Here is a 19,264-nt window from a genome sequence, read left to right as displayed (position 1 = left end):
CATGGTGCTCATAGCAATGTCTAACACATTACTAAGAAAGCCAAAACCAAAAGTTAGCATCTATACTTCTTTAATATTATACAACAAAGGTTTAGACAAGCATTCCGCAATATCTGCATCCCATACACAACACTAATGATTTCAATCCCCTATAAATGTAATAACTGCAGCATATGGCACACACCTGTTTTGCATGAGAATCGGCAATCTTCTGCAACAGCTCACTGGTGCGCCCAGAGCCAACTAGATCCTGTAAAATAAGATGATTTTGTGCACATTTAATAGATTATAGCACAGCTGAAGGACACATTTCAGTATAAGCAGCACTGCCTGCATAAGTTAGCATAGAGTGCTTCCACTAACACTAATCAAGCCTTAACACTGTAGCAGCTGATTTGACACCCATAGAACAAGAACATCCGATATACCTGATGACTTTTTATGAGCGGCATCTTAAATGGGCTGCCAGCTTATCATAATGAAAGCAAAAATGATTTTTTCTGGTCAAAAAGAATCAAATAAAATATGCTGTCATTTATCACTTGCTCAGTGTTGCTATGAGGAAAACTGTTGTAGACTGTGGCAACAAAATTAAAAAAAAAAAAAAAAAAACAAAAAAAAACACACTGCAGCGTTGCTCACTTGCAAGAATGAACACCCCACACATCATTGCGTATCACTGATTTCTTTATCCTTCACAGTGAGTCTTCAATCGTGCTGTACGCTTTATGATGCATAAGGACCAACAATGCCATCAAAACGTCTAAACGTAATTTAAACATATTATTTCAAATGCAACCAACTTAAATGATTGATCTGTCCCTCAGGTTATGCAAGTACTTCATCATCCGTGTTCCTTCATCCTTTCCTTTGTTCTCCAATCACATTTAACACTTCATAATGCAACCATAGATAGCAATCCAAAATCTAGCCTCATTGTGATAAATGGCATCATTCCAGATGTCCCTGTGCCAGCAAAATGCTCCCAAAATATCAGAAAAGTACAAGTGCAGTTAACTCCATTCAATGTTAACAACTATTCTTCCCAATGCGTTGCTTCTTTTTTCTTTGCACAGATCTGGGCCAGAAATTAATGTGCCTGCAAAATATTGGAAGCAGTCAAAGCTGGCCAACTGCTGAAGTCACGTGGCATGCTAACAGATACAGTGCAACCAATTACACCGGCTCTGTGAGTGCAGCAACATGCCCACACATGCCAATTAGCAACTAATGTACGACCTGCAGATATTACAGGAAACACTGCAAATAGCTGCACAGAAATCAGACATGCATTGTTTTACTACACAGAAAAATACAAAAATTTCTGTGTGCATTTTTAGAATGCTCACTTCCCAAAAACAACATGAATGAAATTCACACATGCCGCACACCTACTTGTTTGCAGACCTACATTGTTATTCTTTTATCACACATATTTATCGCCAATTAATTACTGTCCTTATAATCTAAAGCTGTTCCTGCAATGGAAACTTAGCTACAGCATTAGACAGCACTTCTTAAGCGCGATGTAGAATTTGCTGACGTCCATCTCTCTCTATTAATTTGGAAAGGTTATTTCTTTTTCTGGACACAAACAGCCCTCCCTTTGTATCCGCCAGAACTACTCTGAATGCTTCAAAAAAAAATTTTAATAATTACTGCCTCCCCTGTAATCGAGAGTAAACGTAAGCATGAAATGGTTACGGACATTGGACTACGGTGACATCTTAAGGGACGGGGCGGAAGCCGTTGCCTCCCTCAAAGGGCTCTGATATCCAAGGGATGATAATGAAATGTATGGTGCCATGTATCGGCTTTTTGCATGACGTTGTTACAAAAGGCACATTAAAATTCAGCATATTTTAAACACTACAAAGCTTGAGCGATCTCTCAATGAACATTGATTTTCGTAACTCGTTTGGACTGCACCTAACATTTGTATGCAAGTCCTGTATGAAGGCAGATAACTCTTGTTAAATCTTGATCAGTGCTTGGATGTTGCAGTTCCGGTGCCTCCATGATGGCTCTCAGTTTTGGCTAGACACCGCCTCAAGGTTGCCGACAATTTCATGCTAAAACGTCATGTGCACAAACACAGACGCTGTGCCGTAAAGGATTAGAGTAACAACTTATACAAGAACAACACGTGTGCTGCTTTCAACCAAAGTAAGTGCTTCAAGCAGGCCTGTATATTTATGTAGCCTGATGAAAAGGTGCAAATTTGTCAACGTATAGGCAAAAGAACAGACAGCATTTTTCATGCTTTATCGCAAACTTTATCGCATGGCATGCTTTATCGCAAACGTCGAGCTACAGTTTGTTTCTCAATGTCCAGAAGCAAGCTTGTCTGAAACTGGCAGAAAAGAGTGGAGTCATAGTTTCATTGCTTAGCCCTGCACCCTCCACAAAGCCTGGAAGAGAGTCTAAAACTTGGCGCTCCGCCAACTTTGCCCCCCCACAGAGCCATGCCCCAGGAGATCTTGTGAAAAGATAAACACAGGGAGATGTTATCAGTGCTTTTATGGATGCGCAGCACCTTGGTAGGCTTTCAGTGGCAGCTGCCACAGCATGGGTGCAAAACTGAGGGACCCACTACAAAAAATAGAAAAAAAAATCTCAGTTACAAAAGTGGAAGAAGGTGTGGGAGGCGTTCATTGCGCAAGTATTAACGTTACTGCGGCTACTATCACTTTTCCACTAGCACCTTTTCAATGCCTCTTGGAGAAAAATTCATAGTCACACCTGTTGTTCATATCTTTTTGCGATCTTATTATCTGAACCCATGTGAAAATGTGATTGTTATAGCCGCATGAAAATGCATTGCCTCAATAAGCCGTCAGCAGGGAACACACACCAAAAAAAAAATTGTATTATACCGAAAAACGTATTAAGTGGGATCGTATCAACAAGATTTCAAGATTTTACTGTAATGTTCAAAGAACTCTTGCACTGCACGCATAACATTTAAATTCAGACAGTTCCACAATGCCCACCTGAGCAAATGTCGTACAAATGGCAAAAAGCTTCTTGCCACAAGGCTTGTAAAGATGACTGCTTTGGGTCACACCATTCTTCTCAAGTGCATTGGCCACAGCCACTCGCAACTTCTACAAGGCAAAAAAAACCTACTTGTGTTACTGCACAACAACAGTAGTCCAAATAGACAGTACAACAACTCACCAAGCGCAGCTTCTCAGATGCACCACAAACTGGGTCGCACACTTCCTTCCTGAAAGGAAAACAAAAGGAAGTTCGCTGTAGAATCCAAAGACTAAAAAAAAGGCACATACACCCATCAATATGTAAAACATGCTATTTAAAGCATGTGGCCTCAGGTGAAACTTGCCATGTGCAGCTGCTGTTCGGAGAGTTCACACTGAAAAGGAAGCTTTTCAATAAAGGCTGCAAGACTTTGTGTGACTTGAGCCTTTTTCAGGTTTCCTGAAAAATGCACACCTCACCACAGGGGACAATTTACATCAACCATGCATCACACTATTGCTTTTTTGTAGTTGCTAAAACCAGGGAGCAAATTCATAAAATTCACTGGCCAAAGCGCATCGTGTAAAATGCACAAAATTTCTAATGTGCCCAACACTTTTTTGTGCTCTTATTCATGATAGGAACACGGAGGGGAGCTATGACTCCACATGACTGATACTCCCTTCGTCAGTTTTGAAGTATGCACAGCAATGAATGAGTAGCGATGCACTTTCCATGCATCACAAATGCCATGATAGACAGTCATGTTCCAAACACCAGTACCACGCAGCTCATCCAAGATGGTATCAAAAAGATTTGAGGCAAGTTTTGTTACACAGCAATAGAGGGTGACACAAGACTGCATGCACATTCACATGAAGCACCAACCTCCATAAGTCACCGCGTCAAAAGACATCATCTTGTGTGAATTGAAAGCTGTGCAGCTACTGCTATTCTGACTATGTGCGTTAGCACGTCTGACATTTCATCATGCATATCGTGTTAGAACAAAAAAGCCAAAGTGAAATTTTCACACTTGAATTCACCACCCGAAACAACATCATTCACTTCCGTACCCACTGCACTTATCAAATTTATCTCCTGCGGACTTCACACATTTTCCAAAGATGAAGATACAGCTCAAGGGTATTCAATTTAAACCCCTGTGGAAATACAGCTCGAATCACAGAAGATACTTGATATGTTCCAAAAAGGAGACTCTAAGGACACATTCCAGCAGTGAAAGGAACACTAGGAGTGCTGTATTGCTGAGTCAAGGGATTATTTTGAAGGTGATAGTGTGTAAATATAGATAAAGCGTTTTCTTATAAACTGAGCTAGACGCAAAACTTGTTGATATTACCTCGAGCATTGCTGAAACCATGATTGCCAGTGGTGCAGTTTGGACCATGACCACTGAGCAGCAACACGCGGCTCACATTGATGACATCCTGATTAATAGTCATGCAGTACACAATGCGACCACTAAGTGTCAACGCACGGCCTGCACATCATAAATACCACACACCAGCCACACAGCATGCACTGCAACCAGTGAATGGCGACATGTAGCTGTGAACAAATCTCATCAGCCACAAACAGATTTTTGTGAGTGCACTTCCCATGCATCCACATATGAATTTTGTTCATTTCTGGCGATATAAACTTGAAGTGATACGAATATTTTTCTTAATCTCGTGAGCTTAGTATCACTATGCTTCTACTGTATTTTCCAATAATCTTGTTTTGATGTACTTGTATATGTACCAAAATCATATCACAAAGCCTGGCAGCAGCAGACACAATCTGATGTAATGATATGTGTGTACTGTGCAGTGTCAGTGCATGTTAATTCTCTGCTCACAATACTATTCAAATCATTCAACCTGAACAATGGCAACAATGGCACAATGCCTAATTCTGAGCTATCAGGGCCTCTTTTGGACAAGTGTCACATCAGGGTGTTGTGAAAGGACTGTACAGTCGGCGTTACCCTTGTGCACAGTGGCTCGAGCAGGGCACACTGTACCAAGTACCACGCTTGGTCACGATTACCCTAGAAGGGCACTCCAGCTTATGCGTCTTCGCTGAGAAGAACATCCATAAAGACGAGCACTCACTCTTGTCAATAGCATCCAGCAATTTCGTCAAATTTCGTCAAAAACGGCTTGGGTGGCGCCGGCTACCCAAGCCCTCTGCTAGTTTCAGTGCTGGGGAATACTGCGCTACTTGATAGACAGAGTAATCAACCAACTGGCCCCCGTGTTTGCATTGTTAGTTTCAATGGCGGAAGGCATCATAAAAGACAAAAAGGCGCAGCATCCAGTGTTCTGCACCACTGAGGACAGGAGAGGCAGGAACAATGAAAAGAAAAGGTTGTGGTGATACCCTATATGCATAAGATATCGCATAACCTTAAGAAGATCGCCCAGAAGGCCGACGTAAAAGTGGTTTTTTCAGCCCTGGTGAAACTGATGAAGTTGTGTCATGCGACTAATCCTAAGAAGCCGAGACCCGGATGTAAAATAAAACATCAAAATCTATTTGTAGCATGCCAGCAGTCCGTTGTACAAAAAATGAAGTTGTCCTGTGGGAAAATGTACATCGGCCAAACAGGCGTCTCAACGAAAGATTGTACGAACACAGTTATAATGTGTGTAAAACCACATCAGGCTTTCTATCGAAGCATTGCCGTGAGTGCGAGCACGAGCCTGCCTGCAAACTTAACTTCACGGATTGCAGCATTCTGGCCAAACATGTTTGCAAAATAACAAGAGAGATTATCGAGGCGAAGGCAATAGCTGATGCGGGTAATTCATGCGTCAGCACACCATCGATTCTGTTATCCGAAAAAGAGTTCCATTTCCTTGATGTGCGTAGGTAAAACTGTGATTAAGGATGCCAGGAGATCCGCTTGTTATCTGACCTTGTTGTGTTGTTTTTGTTGGAGTTGTTTAGTATTTATTATGACGCGCTCCCGAATAAAATTTAGTTGTAAGTTCAGCGCTTGCCCCTCTTCCTGTCTGTGTGTTTGATGGTGCACTGCCTCATAATCGTAACCAGCAGTGGTGCAACAGCCAGTTTTCTGTAAGAAGACCCAGGCTGACCTTGGCACTGTACTGCGTAGTAGCCGAAAACTCTGTACAAAGTGCTGTGTAACTTTGACTACTCACCTCTGACGTAGTGACGTGCAAAATACACATTTAAGATATTCAGTTCCCCTATTGTTTGACTGAATGTAATTGATATTTTGATAAATTCTTGTGTAAGTCCCCAGCTTCACAAATCTTTTGCCTTAGTAACCAATATATATCCCAATTTTTCCTTTGTCACTGAACAACTAACTACGATGTACTGCAATAAAGAAAAATTTTTAATTTATGGGTGAAAAAACTTTGTACATACGCTACTCTGAAATTTCCCTGTTTTCCCACAGCAAGCAAAGAGCTAAGGGTCCCAGATGGTCAAAATTAATCAGGTACATTGCACTGTAGCAACCACAAAACAGAGCACACCAAGGGGACCAACTCTGCTGATGAAAGAATGCAAATTAGTAATCATGAGGTACTTCATACAACATCTGATAGATGGTGTTACAAAGTAATCATCATGAAATGCTGAGAATGTGATGCAAGCAACGCATTACTGGTGTTGGTTGAATGCGTTGCACCATGCTCAAATCAGCACTCCTGTCTAGCCTACCCCTTGGTAACGACCTTTTCCTTCTATCCCCGATTTCCCCTCCTCATTATCGCTTCTTTCGTAGCATGGTTTAAATGAACACCATGAAAGGTTGCAGGTTGCACTCCTGTTGAAAGTAAAAGGGGCAAGTTGCTAACTGTCCAACCAGACAGAAGCACAATCCACAGACACGAGGACACGGGATAATAGGAAGACAGCAACACGCACAAAAAAAGAAGAGACGATGTGTCTGAGATCTCAACCTCCTCAGCTTCACACATTACCATCTGCTCCTTTGATGGCTTCCTTCCTTCCAAGAATGATGCAATTATACAAAACTGGCATACCTTGTTTCATCCAAGTGAAGCTTTCTGTTTTTTCGTGGACTCCTTCGCAGCAGGTTTGGAGACACAGCAGCTTGTGAAATTTTCTGAACAAGAGGGACAGTCTTTTGTGGCTTATTTTGAGCTGCAGTAGTCTTCCGAGGACTCCTGCGAAGAGGTGCTGATGCAACACGAACATTGCGTGTTGATGCAAGGGAAAGCTTTTGCTGTTGGTCCCATAATGTAGCCTGGCCCCTGTTAACAGACAACTTTCGGGGGCTCTTGCGCACTGGAACACTATTTGAGAGTTGTCGAACCTTAGACAAAGGCACCACAGAACATCCCACACTGGAAGAACAGGTAGTAGCTGTTTCGTCAAGTACAAACTTCTCGCGTGCAGCACAGAAGGAGCTCTCCAATTCTTCAGAGTTCGTGTTGTAGCTATATTGCAAAGGAAAAAAGCAGTGAGATTATTTGAAAGTGAACAATTGCTGGGTTAATGGAATTAATGTCGCAATTATGTGAAAAGGTGCTCGGTTGGACCTAGAATGACACCCAAATGTAAGATGAAGAGTCTAGAGAAGCTTTTTTCTTATCCCCCACTACTGTTTTGGCCCCTTGCAAATATTACAGAAATTAAAACAAGAAAATGCTAGTTATTCCACTTAGACACAAGCAGAACAGATGATCAGACAATTATGTCATTTGTCCAGTGAAGACATGACTTAATCCAAATCAGTATGGCACATTTCAAATATGCAGAGAAAGCTTGCATGTCAGTCACGGCTGCCTTGTCCGGACTGATCACATCCCAGATCACATACACCGTGCTTTTCGACAGCATTATTTTTCACATAGGAAATGCTGGATAAATTACTACACCAGGGTGGCCGAATATTATTCTGGTAAAAGAGCATGTTACCGGCTGGGGCCACCGGATCAAGCCACACCGTAGTCCAGGGTATGCAACTTCATTGACATGCACAGTTTTTTTTCCAACAGAGGTCTGCACTGCACTAGGATTTGCATCGCGATCCTCTTGCACGTGAGATGAACGTTCCACCTCTACACTATGGGTGCATAGTAAATTGAAGACGATGCAGACAGCTATGCAAAGGACCATGATAGGAGTAATGTAGAGACAGAAAGCGAGCAGAGTGGGTCAAAGAATAAACACAAGTTAATGACATTCTAGTCAAAATCAAGGAGACGAAATGGGCATGAGCAGGGCATGTAATGCAAACAAAGGCAGCAGAGCTGATAGTCACTGAGGGTAACGTACAGGATGCCAAGAGAAGGCAAGCGTAGGAAGGGCCGACAAAAAGTAAGGTGGGTGGATGAGATTAGAAGTGTGTGCGGATTATGTGGCTACAGCTGAACGAGTGCCCACCTTCAAACCACCATGCCTAGTGTTACTGCAGCCCTTTCCATCCGGTTCCCACATTTCTTTAGGTAGGTTTTTGATGTGAAAAACTAAAATTTTGAAGCACTGTTATTTAGATTCAGTTGCAGATTACAAATAACTCCCGCTAATTTGGTGAAGCAACAAAAAAGTGGATATTCCGACACTGCATATGGGGCCATCAAATGCATGTTTTATTTTATAATATTGTTACCGGGAAACGCGAGACCAAAGTGATGTGCTCACTGACAAAGACGACGATCAAGGAACGCAGGCACGACGAAGCGTTGAAAAAGAGAACGACGCTGAGAGAGCGGATTCTGCACGGCTACCGAAGTCTTGCGTCCAGTTCAGCCCATCGCAGTGCCGTCACATTAAGTACATCCCCGTAACAATATATACTAGCAGCCTATGGCATAAATGAAATCAGGCTGCACTTCGCTAACTTCAAAGAGCCAGCAGAGCTTGCATGTGCACAGAGCACAGAATAAGGGGTGGTGAAGGCGATGAGTGAACAACAAAAATCGGCTTCATGTTCATCGCTATAATCATCAGTTGGGGAAGTACGACAGAACGTTTTTTGTGCTGCAGTGCACTCCATCTGTTTCTTCTTTGCTTTTGTTGCAAGCATGTCGCAGGCCGTACTGTAAGCCTTACTCATATTATAGTAAAATCTCGATAATACAACCCTTGCTCATTTGGAAATTTGAATAATTACACTAGGAACGCAGTCCTGGCTGACGATCATGTAAGTCTATGGCGTCGGATGCTTGTTAATTCAGATATGGGTAGGCATGCTATGTTTAATTTGGACGGGGTACCGAATTGAGGTACAACCCACACAGCTAGATATCACTGAAATAGACCTCTCCAAACGTGAATTGCATGAAGGTGATCGCACACTTCATGAGGGCTATGATAAGCACGAGGATGATCGGAAGTTACCAACTTCTGAAAAAGAGCTTAGTTGCATAGATTCGGTTTCGCTTTGCTTAGCATACGCTGTCTGGCGGCTGCAATCGGGCATGCACATCGGCCAGTCTCGCTGTTTCAGATGCTTCTTGGTGCATTACTGTTTGTTTACATTTATTTTGGGATGATGTCACGCCATTATATCCGTCTATATATCCCTCGCGTGCATTGCCATGCTGCTCCCTGTACACTGAAGTGCGTGCTGGTCACGCGCAGTTTTACCACACTGCACATTTCATCGGGATGCTTCAACATGGTTACTGTACAGTGAAGCATCCTTGAAAACATCACAGGGTCGTTTTGTTAAAAGGCACCACAGTTACTGAGTCGCACTGTGAAAAGGGTAGCGGAGACCTTTATGATGTTGGAGTACTCCTTTAATGTTCCCAACAATGTGTGCAAAGTAAAGCACTTCATGAAACTGAGAAACTGTTGTTGTCACTTGGTTTCATCTCAAGTGCAGACAACTATCATACAGATAAAATTACTGTGACCCCGACTATTTCCAATAGGTTTTTCTGGCCCATTTGATAATTCAAACTTTTGGTTTATTCGAGCATTTTTTTTTTCTTCTGGTCCCTTGAAGGCCGTATTAACAAGGGCTTCAACAGTTATTCTGATGCGAATTTCTCAGAGTAGTCAATACATAAAATTTTTCCTGTAAATAAGAGTATGTTCATAAGGGAAACATTGTTCGTTTTTTTTTACCCCCCTCCCCCCTCCCTATAGTTTGGCATTCGGTTAATTCAAATTCTTCTCTAGTCTCGTGAAATCTGAATGAACCGGGTTTTACTGCACAAAGAAATCAAAAGGAAACTAAATGGCCAACCAATCACTAGGACAATTGTCTATGGTACCCGCCACCTCACATCCACTGCTCAATCTCTCTCTCTTACACACACACACACATACACACAAATATATATATATATATATATATATATATATATATATATATATATATATATATATATATATATATATATATATATATATTGCATTCGCACCTCTGCCCCAGAGGCTAAGTTTTGGCAGCGTGCTCAAAGAATTTTGTGTTTCTTATTTTAACACCTTCGTTTACAAGAGTGAGGAAGGTGCTTGATGATGCTGATTTGCTAAATATCGAACCTTTTCCTCCTTAGATCATGTCACTGTGAACATTGTGAGCATATCTATACATCATCAGTGATGCAATACAGCAATTAATAGGTGCAGCTGAATCAAATTACGCTCATATTTCCTCTAGTTGATAAAAAGTACTAGTGCACGTAGCCAAGCAGTGCAGAAATTATCCCCTAAATAAATGTTGATACACTTACTACAAGTCATGGTACTTGCAGTGAAGTACATCTGGCCACTGCATGCTTTCCATCTGCTTCTTTGTCACAGAAGGCTTGGTGTATCGGCCCTGAGAAAATATTTTCTATTACAAACAGCCAAAGCTGATACTGTACATTTCCTACGCTACACACAGAAAGCGAAACTGAAAGGTTGCAAAATTAAATACATTGTTGCTAATTATAAGATGTGCCCCAAGAAAGCTGTTTTGTACATCGGACAGATATGTTTTGTTTGTAACTACCTTGCTGAAAATTGCAATATTGAAATTCCACACAGTCTGTCTTACTAAAGTTCTTTCATTCTCAGCTGTATCTGATGGATTCCCACTACTGCACTGTTTCTCCATTCCTTCTTTGCTTCCCCATGTCTCACTTCCCAATCCTCCAAGTCCCATGTTTATAACTACAGTCGATCCCGGATATATCGAACATGAACGAGATCAGGAAATAGTTTGGTATATCAATAATTTGATATATAAAACATGCCAATAGATGAGCGCCTTTTAAACCCAGAAGCGTGAATATGGTGTGCCCATGCCAGCGGCACACTTCCTGCAGCGAAGGGATGCCCACCAGCGTACCGGCAGCCCAACCATGAAGGGCAAATGCGCGCCAGGCGTCTAAAAGAGGGGCACGCTGGGAGCACACTGACATCGACACTCCATGAATGCGAGTGCATCCTCTAAATATTTCGTAGGCACAGATTGGTGCATTAGAGCTTACGCTGCTCACGCCTTGCAGTTGCATCTCGCGCCATGTGGCACAAGTGTCATTTGCTAATGTGAATGCTTGGACAAGTTGGTGTTCCATAGTTCTTGATACAGCGCAACAGACGTGGACGATAGAAGGGGATACAAACAAAACACACACGGGCGCTGACTTAGCTACAAAATTATTGAAGAACTATAGAGCAAAAGTGTCGTTGGGGTTAAGGTTCACATAAAATCTGCTGCAGGTTGTGCCTTTGGAAAAGCCACTGCTGATTATAATGGTCTAATTCTATTACTGGGACACTATTCACACAAAATTAACTAAGTTAAAACAGGGTTAGGGCGAAGTTGATTTCTTCATCTTCATCTTCAGCAGCAAAGCAGGCCATGCCAGAGCCACCGCAAGCCTTCGGTCAGCATGGCCGGCTTTATCGCAGCGTACCCTCTACACCCAACGCCAGCATCAGTGCATGGCAGCACTGTCCCTTTGAAAACAAGTACGCAAGACCGAAGGCCAATTTCAAGTGAACTCAACATTGACTTCACCAAGTGGTTTTAGAGAGTTACTTCTGCCAAAAAATGCACAAGGCTGCACAGTAGACTTGGCTCAGCAAACGAAAAATTATTGTAGAAGTGCCATCGGAAGAGAGGAACCTTAAAGGGGCGCATCGCGCAGTTGCACATATCGAATATTCCACTGAACGGGAGTTCGATAAATGTGAAAAGCAGTCCTATACTTTTGCATAGGATTTACAAGGGGATATTCCAAGAGTTCGATATAGGCAATAATTCAATATATCAGATTTCGATATATCCTGGATCGGCTGTATATAATGCAAACACAGGTATAATATAAGGGGAAAATTTGAGAGCTCACAGAAAAGAAACTAATTATAAATAAATAATATGACCATAGCGTGATTACAGATTATTCAAGCCAGCTACAGCCAAGCTACCGGGATCTTGGGGAAAAAAATGGAGACAGCGTACAAGAATCCTGAACTAAGAGATACATTCATATCCTTTCTTTCTTTTCCTTTGATTCAAGATATTCCTCTACAGAAATGCCTTGCGGGATGCAACAAAAGGCAGTAAACGAGCCTGAGGGGCCGCATCATCCTTCGTTACTACAAACACATAACCATGTACAGTAGACTTCCGTTAAGAACTCTGTTAAGAAAAATCCTCACGTAAGATGAACAACATGAGAACGATTGGTTGGAAACCCATGAACACAATGTAAAAAAATGCACATAAAATGTGCTCGTGTCCTTCAGTTAAGATTAACTTTCACAGCAACGCCAAACCTATGCAACTTCAAGCAACGGCACTTGTGAAGCATCCACACGGCACTCTCAAGGGAACCGGGGAACAAAAATATTTAAAATGCCTCTACGCAAGAAAGCAAATTCCCACTTCACACATCGTCACATAAAACAGTGTAAAAGCCATCTTGGGGGCATACTTTCTCAGAGGAAAAAGTTCCTTGTTGGTGTGGAAAGGACCACTCTTTGACCTAGGGCTTAAAAAGCCCGGGGTCGCATTTTCAACTCATGTGACATTGCAGCAAGCGTTATCGCATCTCAAAGACGGCCAATTATCCCCACTGCATGCACTGCACACAAGCACACATGCGTGCACACACGCGCACACACATACCCAAATAGTAGCCACTGTGGGATACACTAAGAAAAAAGAAAGTGAAAAAAGAAAAGCCCAAAGCTATTTTCAGTTACCCTGTAAGACTGTTTCATGCCTCTTCAGGTAACTTCATGCATAATGCAATAAACTCTCTATTTGCAATCATTCTCTCTCTAAAAGACTGTTGGCTTGGCTTATGGGGTTTAACGTCCCAAAGCGAATCAGGCTATGAGGGACACGGCAGTGGAGGGCTGCAGAAATGTCGACCAGCTGGGATTCTTTAACAAGCCCAGCATACAAGTGCCTTGCTTTTCGCTGCGATAGAAAAGTGGCGGCGGCTAGGGTTTACTCCTGTGCTCCTGGATTCAACAGTCAAGCACCCTAACCACTGAGCCACTGCTGCAGGGCTTATTTTAGTAGACATACCTAGCATCATTCTTTAGTGGCACTTCCGTTAAGATGAACTTCTGGTAAGACGAAGAAAACTTCTAGTCCTTTCAAATTTATTTTTTACTTTTAGCCTCTTTACTGTAACATAACAGTAAAAATATTGAGCAACAATAGCATCTTGATGCGGCATTGTAAATATGATATGAAAAATACATGAATACTGGTACGTCAATGAATGTGTCTGATAAAGAGTGCTACAAAACATTTGAAGCAGCGGTCATCCAAGTGACTTCATCTTTATCACTTACATAGTGAAGGTAAAGACCCAGAGTGAAAACAGAAAACGACTAGATCAACCAAGCACTGCATTTAGTTTGCTTTTATTTTTGCTTAGAAAAAAGTCCTCACACATTCGGCTCCCTCACTGCACCTTTTGAGTCATTGCACTGATAGGCAACACTTCGGAAATGCACCAATCAACCGCAAGAAAGCCTTTGATGCAATAACACGTGCCGTCTCTCGCAGCAGCAAGCACAGCAGCGTTGCCAACTCAATCCGATGTGTACTCCCTAAACTGAACATCAAAAATCCCACAAATTATTGAAAACATCCCCAAGTGTGTAACTTTAAAAAGCTAATGCATTTAGTTACATGCACCAAGTTCACCGAGTAATTAAAAGGCTCGTAGGCTGTGTTCTGCAACAGAGACAGCAAGCATGATTTCTGGCTCTTTTACAGGAATTTCGAGTTTATTTCAACCGCTTACACTAAACATATAAATATGACAGCTTATAATTAGACTGAAAGTTTGCATAGTTCTTCTTGCATTTATTGCTCCCATGGCTGCTATCACTTTCATCTTTCTCGTTTCTAATCTGTGTCGCATGCTTTGAAGCAAGAAAAGCGGAATCGATTCTTATTATTGATAGCTATGCATGTTGCAACCTAACGATACTGCGGCAGAAGTCACCAAAAGTTTTTGTCAAACAATTCTCTTATAACACGGCACTGTAAAAGTGCTCATCTCGAACTTCCAATCACTTCCCACTTTGCTAAATATTTTTCATTGTCTAATGTGGCTTCCTTCTTGTGTGGACCACCCTGTTCACCTTCAGCAATTCCACAAGTTGTTAGTTACTGACTGGTGTGGGCAGCATGCAAGGAAGCCTTGGCAGATGAAAGCATGCCACCACTTTGCGATTAGCACTAAAAATGGGCTTTAGAAGGTTCGAGGTTTCACTTTCCCTTCACAGTGCAGTAGCCATGAAGTTCTGAACACTAAAGCTGGCATGTGCTGTTGACAGCTTGTTCAGAATGTAAAAAAATTCACTTTTTGCCCTTTAGTGCAGCAGCAGCCAATCTTTTCTAGTTTGCATAGGAACCCCAGGTGGTAGATATTAATATAGAACCCTCCACTCCAGCGGCTGTCGTCCATCTTTCATCCTCTTCATTATTCCTTCCTTCATGCCATGATTGACATATCCACAGAAGTTACTGCACTGATGCTTTTCTAATATCCAAACTACAGTAAAGACCCGGTATAGTAAACTCAGATATAATAAAAACTCTAATATAGTAAAGTTAAACTGAAGTCCCAGTTCGTCGTCCATAGACGAGTGCACATTTTTTCCCTTTACAGTAAAGACATTTTTTATAAAAATTTGTTGTAGTAAGAAGCATTTAGACGAGACGACGCACTTCTCACGAAATGAAATCATCGCATGCGTGCTAGCTAGGATCGCGCGGCAAATATTTCTTGTTGAAAAAAGAAAAATGTAAATAGATAACCCCAAAATTTTTTTTTCTGGTTTTTTTTTTTTTTTTTTTTTTTTTTACGGCTTTACCACTAGGCTCACCAGCTCCGAGGAGAAGCCAACTTTACACAGGCTTTGGAGCTGTGAGGGAAGGCATGAGGTGTGTAGGAAAAAAATATATATATATATTAAAGCCTGTTATGAACATGGTAAGAGGGCAGCGCAGTCCATTCAGAAAGTAAAAGAGAATAAAAATGCAGAAAGAAATAAGGAAGAGAAAAAAACAGCCAAACATTTGCAGCACTGTATAGCACGAAGCATGAGGTAGCGGTAGCAAGTGGAGGCGCGGCGTGCGCTGCTTTGCCGCGCTTGACTGTCGCGCATTTCTCATCTACTGCCTCTTAACTATACAGACACAGCGTAAGATCACGCAAGGCTTTGGTTTTCACATGAATTCAAACTCAGTTGTATTCGTAGCCACGTTGCATCCAAAGAGGTACTTCTACAAGATGTAAATAAAATAATCTTATAACTGAAAAAAAGAAAATTGCACAAAAAGATGATAAGAGAGAAGTAGAAGAAATTTCAGTGTTCCTTCTTTTTTATAAAAAGCAACAAGACGTGTTTAGTAAGTATCCATTTAATTACCAGACAGCATCTTAGAGGCCATGCCATCACCAACAACTGATATAGTAAAAATTTTTACCAGTCCGAGTGAAAGGGTTCTACTGTATTCAATTGTAACAGGACCTTTAAAACAAATACAATGAACAGCAGTCAGCAGTGTTTATTTCCTTGTTGTTAGACAGTAGAAATCAGATATCATTATTTGTCATTAGGTTGTAAAACAAAATAAGAATGCAGCACTTCAGAAATCCCCAATTCTCATAACAAGACAATGAAAAACTCCAGATATAGAGATAAACCGCTAGGGTTGTCACCACCTTCACCATACCAGCAGTGATACGTGCCTTGTGCTGCCTATTCTCTGTGCCCATCAGCCTTTCTTTCCTTTCCATATTCCACTCACATGTTTCAGTTCCTTCTCTGTCTCAATGGTCCAGCCAACTTTTCTCTAGGTTTCATTTGCATGCCCACTAGCACGTTGCTCTGCCTCCAAGGTCATTAAAGGGCAACTCCTGGGATTTCTTGAGCATCTTGCATTTATAATAGCATCAAATTCTTTAGAGTCGCCTCTTTCTGCATTCCCCCTATCTCTTCTTTGTTTTAGTTGCATGTGTGCCGTAGGCCGCTCTGTAAGCATTATTCATATTATGGTAAAATCTCTTTAATGCAACCCCCATGAATTTGGAAATTCGAATAATTTGAACTAGGGGACTTACATAAACACTTTTATAGACTTACATGGGCCGACGCCCATGCAAGTCAATGGCGTCGGATGGTCGTTAATTTGTGTTAATTCGTTAAAGAGCGGGCTTGCCCCAGTTAATTAGATCAAGCGATCGCGCCATGGTACGACCCGCACAGTCAGCAATCATTGAAATAGGCCTCCTCGAACCAAGACCAATCCCACTGGCTGGTCTACGCATGCATAAGCTTTCTGCAAGTTGCACTGTCATTATGCTTGTTACAGTCAGCTGCACATATAAATCAAAATGCGAAAAGTGTAGCGTCTACGCACTCCAGTCTTCGCATCAGTTTTCGCCGAGCTTGTAACAAAAACGCATTATTCACGATGCAAGAATGGACAGCTCCAGCATTTTTTTCTTACCGTACCATAAGCACAATGAAAAGAAATGCGAGCAGAGAAACACATAGGCGCCCCGCCCCGCATTGACATTTCTTTTTAGCAAAGAATATAATCAGATCGATTATATTCTTTGCCGGCAGAGATGGAGAAGCGCTATACAAGCAGTAAAAACAAGGCCTGGGGCCGATTGTGGCACCGATCATCAGCTTCTTGTTGCCAAAATTAAGCTTCGATTGAGGAGAACGCAGAAAACTAGAAGGCCTTTCAGGTATGACCTGGATCAAATTGCATTAGAATATGCTGTGGAAGTGAGGAATCGATTTCAAAAATTAGATCTAGAAGACAGAGAGCCCGAAGAGATGTGGACTGATGTTTGTGATATAATACAAGAAGTTGCTACTAAGGTAGTTCCAAAGTAAAAGAAATGCAAGAAAGCAAACTGGTTATCTGAAGAGGCTTTGCAAATAGCTGAGGAAAGGAGGATGGCAAAAGTTATGGGGGAAAGAGAAAGATACAAGGTTCTCAATGCGGATTTTCAGAAAATAGCAAGCAGAGATAAGAATGCCTTCCTGAACATACAGTGCCAAGCAGTTGAGGACAACAGCCAATTAAGGAACACAAGAGCTCTGTATAAGACAATCAAAGATATCAAAGGAAGCTTCTGTGCTAAGCTGGGCGTGATAAAGGACAAACGAGGCAAGGACCTCACTGAAGCCTCAAAGATAAAGAAGAGGTGGCAGGAATACACAGAAGAACTGTACAAGAAGGACCCGAATGTGCAAACCCAACATAAGACGGTTGTGATTACTGATCTCGAGCCGGGCATCCTGAAGAGTGAAGTTGAATGGGCCTTAGCCAGCCTTGCTAAGAACAAAGCTAGCGGAATTGATGGCATTCCAGCTGAGTTGCTTCAAAACCTCAACCATGACGCTGTTAACATTCTGCATACATTATGTCAGAAGATTTGGACAACCCTGCAGTGGCCACAGGATTGGAGGAGGTCAGTTTACATCCCCATTCCAAAGAAAGGAAGTGCCAAAGATTGTTCAAACTACCGCACGATCGTGCTTATTTCGCATGCCAGCAAGGTGATGTTGAAAATCCTCCAAGGTAGGCTGCAGCAGTATGTGGATTGGGAGCTTCCGGACGTGCAAGCTGGGTTTCGCAAGGGCAGAGGAACTAGAGACCAAATTGCCAACCTTCGCTGGATCATGGAAAAAGCAAGAGAGTTCCAGAAACCCATCTACTTCTGCTTTATTGATTATGCAAAAGCGTTTGACTACGTAGATCACAGCAGATTGTGGCAAGCTCTCCAAGAGATGGGAGTTCCAATTCACCTCATCTGTCTCCTCAAGAACCTGTATGAAGGACAAGAGGCCACAGTCAGAACTGGGCATGGTCTTACTGATTGGTTTCCGATTGAGAAAGGAGTGAGGCAAGGCTGCATGCTGTCGCCCTGCCTATTTAACCTATATGCAGAGTGCATCATGAGGAAGGCCGGTCTGGATGAGTCTTCAGCTGGAATGAAGATTGCTGGAAAACATATCAACAACCTTAGATATGCGGATGATACCACTTTAATGGCAGAAAGTGAAGTGGAACTCAAGAGGCTTCTGATGCGCGTACAAGAAAAGAGTGAGAATTTTGGGCTTAAACTGAACATTAAAAAGACAAAGATCCTGGCGTCTTGCCCTATCAAGTCCTGGAGCATCAATGGACAAGTGGAAGCTGTGACAGATTTTCTCTTCTTGAGCTCCAAGATTACCTCGGAAGGAGACTGCAGCCATGAAATTAGAAGACGCCTGCTTCTGGGAAAGAGAGCAATGGTTAGCGTTGACCACCTAGTAAAGAGCAGAGACATTAGTCTGCAAACCAAGATCCGTATAACTCGTGCTATGGCCTTTCCAGTTGTGATGTATGGACGCGAGAGTTGGACTGTGAAAAAGGCTGACCGCCGAAGAATTGACGCGTTTGAATTGTGGTGCTGGCGAAGACTCTTGAGAGTTCCTTGGACTGCCAGAAGATCAAATCAGTCGATATTGTCGACCATAAACCCTGACTGCTCATTGGAGGGTCAAATTCTAAAGTTAAAGCTCTGCTACTTTGGTCATCTGATGAGAAGAGAGGAGTCGCTGCAGAAAGATTTGATGTTGGGAAAGGTTGAGGGTCGCCGGAGAAGGGGTAGGCAGCGAACGCGATGGTTAGATGGCATCCTCGAGGCACTGCAGATGAAGTTATGTGATGTTAGGAAGATAGTGAGAGACCGGAAAGCGTGGCGTGACATGGTCCATAGGGTCACGAAGAGTCGGACACGACTGAACTGAACTGAACCATAGTACTATTACAAAACAGTCACCA

The 19,264-nt window shown here is 42.2% G+C and overlaps 1 protein-coding gene across 1 annotated transcript in view; it reads right to left on the bottom strand.

Annotated features, from left to right (window-relative positions):
* Positions 1-19,264, bottom strand: part of LOC146205451 (mdm2-binding protein-like) — a 41,328-nt gene that overhangs the window by 4,887 nt on the left and 17,177 nt on the right. The window contains exons 15-19 of the mRNA XM_084590134.1: positions 10,680-10,768; positions 7,011-7,427; positions 3,181-3,229; positions 2,994-3,107; positions 185-250 (exon numbers count right to left, since the gene is read on the bottom strand). Coding sequence (XP_084446260.1) covers positions 185-250; positions 2,994-3,107; positions 3,181-3,229; positions 7,011-7,427; positions 10,680-10,768 — 735 coding nt within the window. The remainder of the gene's footprint in view (positions 1-184; positions 251-2,993; positions 3,108-3,180; positions 3,230-7,010; positions 7,428-10,679; positions 10,769-19,264) is intronic.

The sequence above is a fragment of the Amblyomma maculatum genome, chromosome 1 (genome assembly GCF_055883805.1).
Source record: "Amblyomma maculatum isolate TAMU_Amacu chromosome 1, ASM5588380v1, whole genome shotgun sequence".
NCBI classification, from domain to species: domain Eukaryota; kingdom Metazoa; phylum Arthropoda; class Arachnida; order Ixodida; family Ixodidae; genus Amblyomma; species Amblyomma maculatum.
The sequence above is the reverse complement of the archived record's forward strand: the minus strand, read 5'-3'. Positions and strand labels throughout refer to the sequence as shown.